The sequence below is a fragment of the Nicotiana attenuata genome, chromosome 12 (assembly GCF_001879085.1).
Source record: "Nicotiana attenuata strain UT chromosome 12, NIATTr2, whole genome shotgun sequence".
NCBI classification, from domain to species: Eukaryota; Viridiplantae; Streptophyta; class Magnoliopsida; order Solanales; family Solanaceae; genus Nicotiana; species Nicotiana attenuata.
The window spans coordinates 22614269-22616255 of record NC_032000.1 but is presented as its reverse complement, the minus strand read 5'-3'; the positions used below and the strand labels follow the sequence as shown (position 1 = coordinate 22616255).

Sequence of the window (1987 nt, the reverse complement as noted above, 5' to 3'; positions counted from 1 at the left end):
ACATCTTAGAACCTCTATTCCAAGGAAGTATCTCAATTTCCCTAAGTCCTTCATTTTGAAATTGTGATGAAGAGTCTTCTTTACTTCTGTAATCATATTGTGAGAATTCCCAGTGATCAACAAATCATCCATATACACCAAGATGATCACAATGTTCTTGCCACATTTCTTAGTAGAAAGCGAGTGATCATATGAGCTTTGAGAGTAGCCAGCTTGCAGTAAGGCATTTGTAAGCTTAATGTTCCATTGACTTGAGGCTTATTTCAAACCATAGAGGGATTTCAACAATATACACACCTTATACTCCCTTTATTTGTGAAATACCAGAGGTAGATCCATATAGCCTTCTTCCGTGAGATCACCTTGTAAGAAGGCATTATTGACGTCCATTTGAAACAATTGTCAATATTTAGAAGCAGCAACACTGATGACTGTTCTTACTATAACCATTTTAGCTACAGGTGAGAAAGTCTCATGATAATCCAATCCAGCTTGTTGTATATAGCCTTTAGCCACTAATATAGCTTTGGACCTGTCCACCTCTCAATTGACCTTGTATTTTATTTTGTATACCCATTTTGAGCCTATAGCTTGTTTTCCAATAGGGAGGTCTACAATCTCCCAAGTGTGATTATGTTCTAGTGCCTGTATCTCTTGTTTCATTGCTTTTATCCATTATGGATCCTGTGCTGCCTTTTTGAAGGATTTAGGTTCCACAAGAATTGAGAAAGCTTGTAAATAAGCTTGATATGCTGTGGTAAGATGGTCATACCTGACACGATTGGAAATTGGAAACCGGCAGTTCCCAGACAGCTTGTAGTAGTCACATAGTCCTTCATCCATATGGGAGGATTTGTCTTTCTGGGTTCTCTTTGAACAGGTTGTGTAGGTAAGTTTGTTGTTATTGGTGCATGCGCTTGCTTAACAACAGGCTCAACAGGGAGAGCTTCCTCTGACCCCTCTTTTAATGCTGAATCTGGAGTATCCATCAGGTCCATATACTCTAGTGGTGCAAGGATTGGGGCTACTTCTTCTTGTTCCACGTCTGCAGAGGCATGATCATTTTCTGGGAAATCAATGTCATCCTGATTCATAGATGAACCAGTGTCTTCTTGAGTTACAACTTGTATAGGCGTTGAAGCAGGAATGCGCTCTTCTGGTGAGATAGGCAGCTGGTGAAACATATCATCAGCTTCAACTCCTATATTCTTGAAAGGAAATCTGCCCTCTTGAAACACCACATCCCTACTTATAAAAGAAGATTTTTGTTCAAGGTCTGTAGCCCTTTTGTGTTTCTAAGTACCCAATAAATACAACCTTCCTAGCCCTAGGTGCAATCTTATCTCCCCTAGGCAAGTTTGTTGCATGACATTGATAACCAAACACCCTCAGGTAATCAACCTTAGGTTCTTTGCCATATAACAGCTCATAGGGAGTTCTTCCCTCCAGAACTGGCGTAGGCAGTCTATTGATCACATATACTGCAGTCTTAACACAATCACCCCAAAACCTTATAGGAACTCCACTTTGAAACTTGAGTGCTCTGGCCACCTCTAAAATGTGTCTGTGCTTTCTTACCACAGTGTCATTTTGCTGTGGTGTATATGGTACTAGCTTGATGAATAATACCATAAGAAGCCAACAAGCTATCACACTGTGTATTACAAAATTCTGTCCCATTGTCAGATCTTAAGTACTTGACATTAGCACCAAAGTGATTGTTAATCAGTAGAAAGTTTTTCAGAACTACACACACTTCACACTTTGACTGTATCAGACATGCCCAGGTGTATCTACTGTAATCATCTACTATTGTGACAAAATATTATTTCTTATCATAGGTTGGAACCTTGTGTGGTCCCCAAACATCTAAATGAAGAAGTTCGAAGATATTAGTTGAATTGAAAACACTAGTTGGAAACTACATCCTATATTGTTTTTCAAGAGGACATATATCACAAGTTCCTGTTTCTATAATGCTGATTTT

General features: G+C 39.1%; 1 protein-coding gene across 1 annotated transcript; it reads right to left on the bottom strand.

The window, feature by feature from the left end:
* Nucleotides 669-1680, bottom strand: LOC109235953. The gene is made up of 2 exons (XM_019402195.1): nt 1304-1680; nt 669-1245 (listed from the first exon to the last, which is right to left on the bottom strand). The coding sequence occupies exons 1-2, from the start codon at nt 1678-1680 to the stop codon at nt 669-671; spliced, it is 954 nt and encodes a 317-aa protein (XP_019257740.1).

What these genes read in the sequence shown, in the direction of transcription:
- LOC109235953 (XM_019402195.1), bottom strand. Translation starts at nt 1,680, where the DNA reads ATGGGACAGAATTTTGTAATACACAGTGTGATAGCTTGTTGGCTTCTT. An exon ending in AGGAAGGTTGTATTTATTGG is followed by an intron (nt 1,246 to 1,303) that starts GTACTTAGAAAC and finishes TTTTATAAGTAG; the next exon opens with GGATGTGGTGTTTCAAGAGG.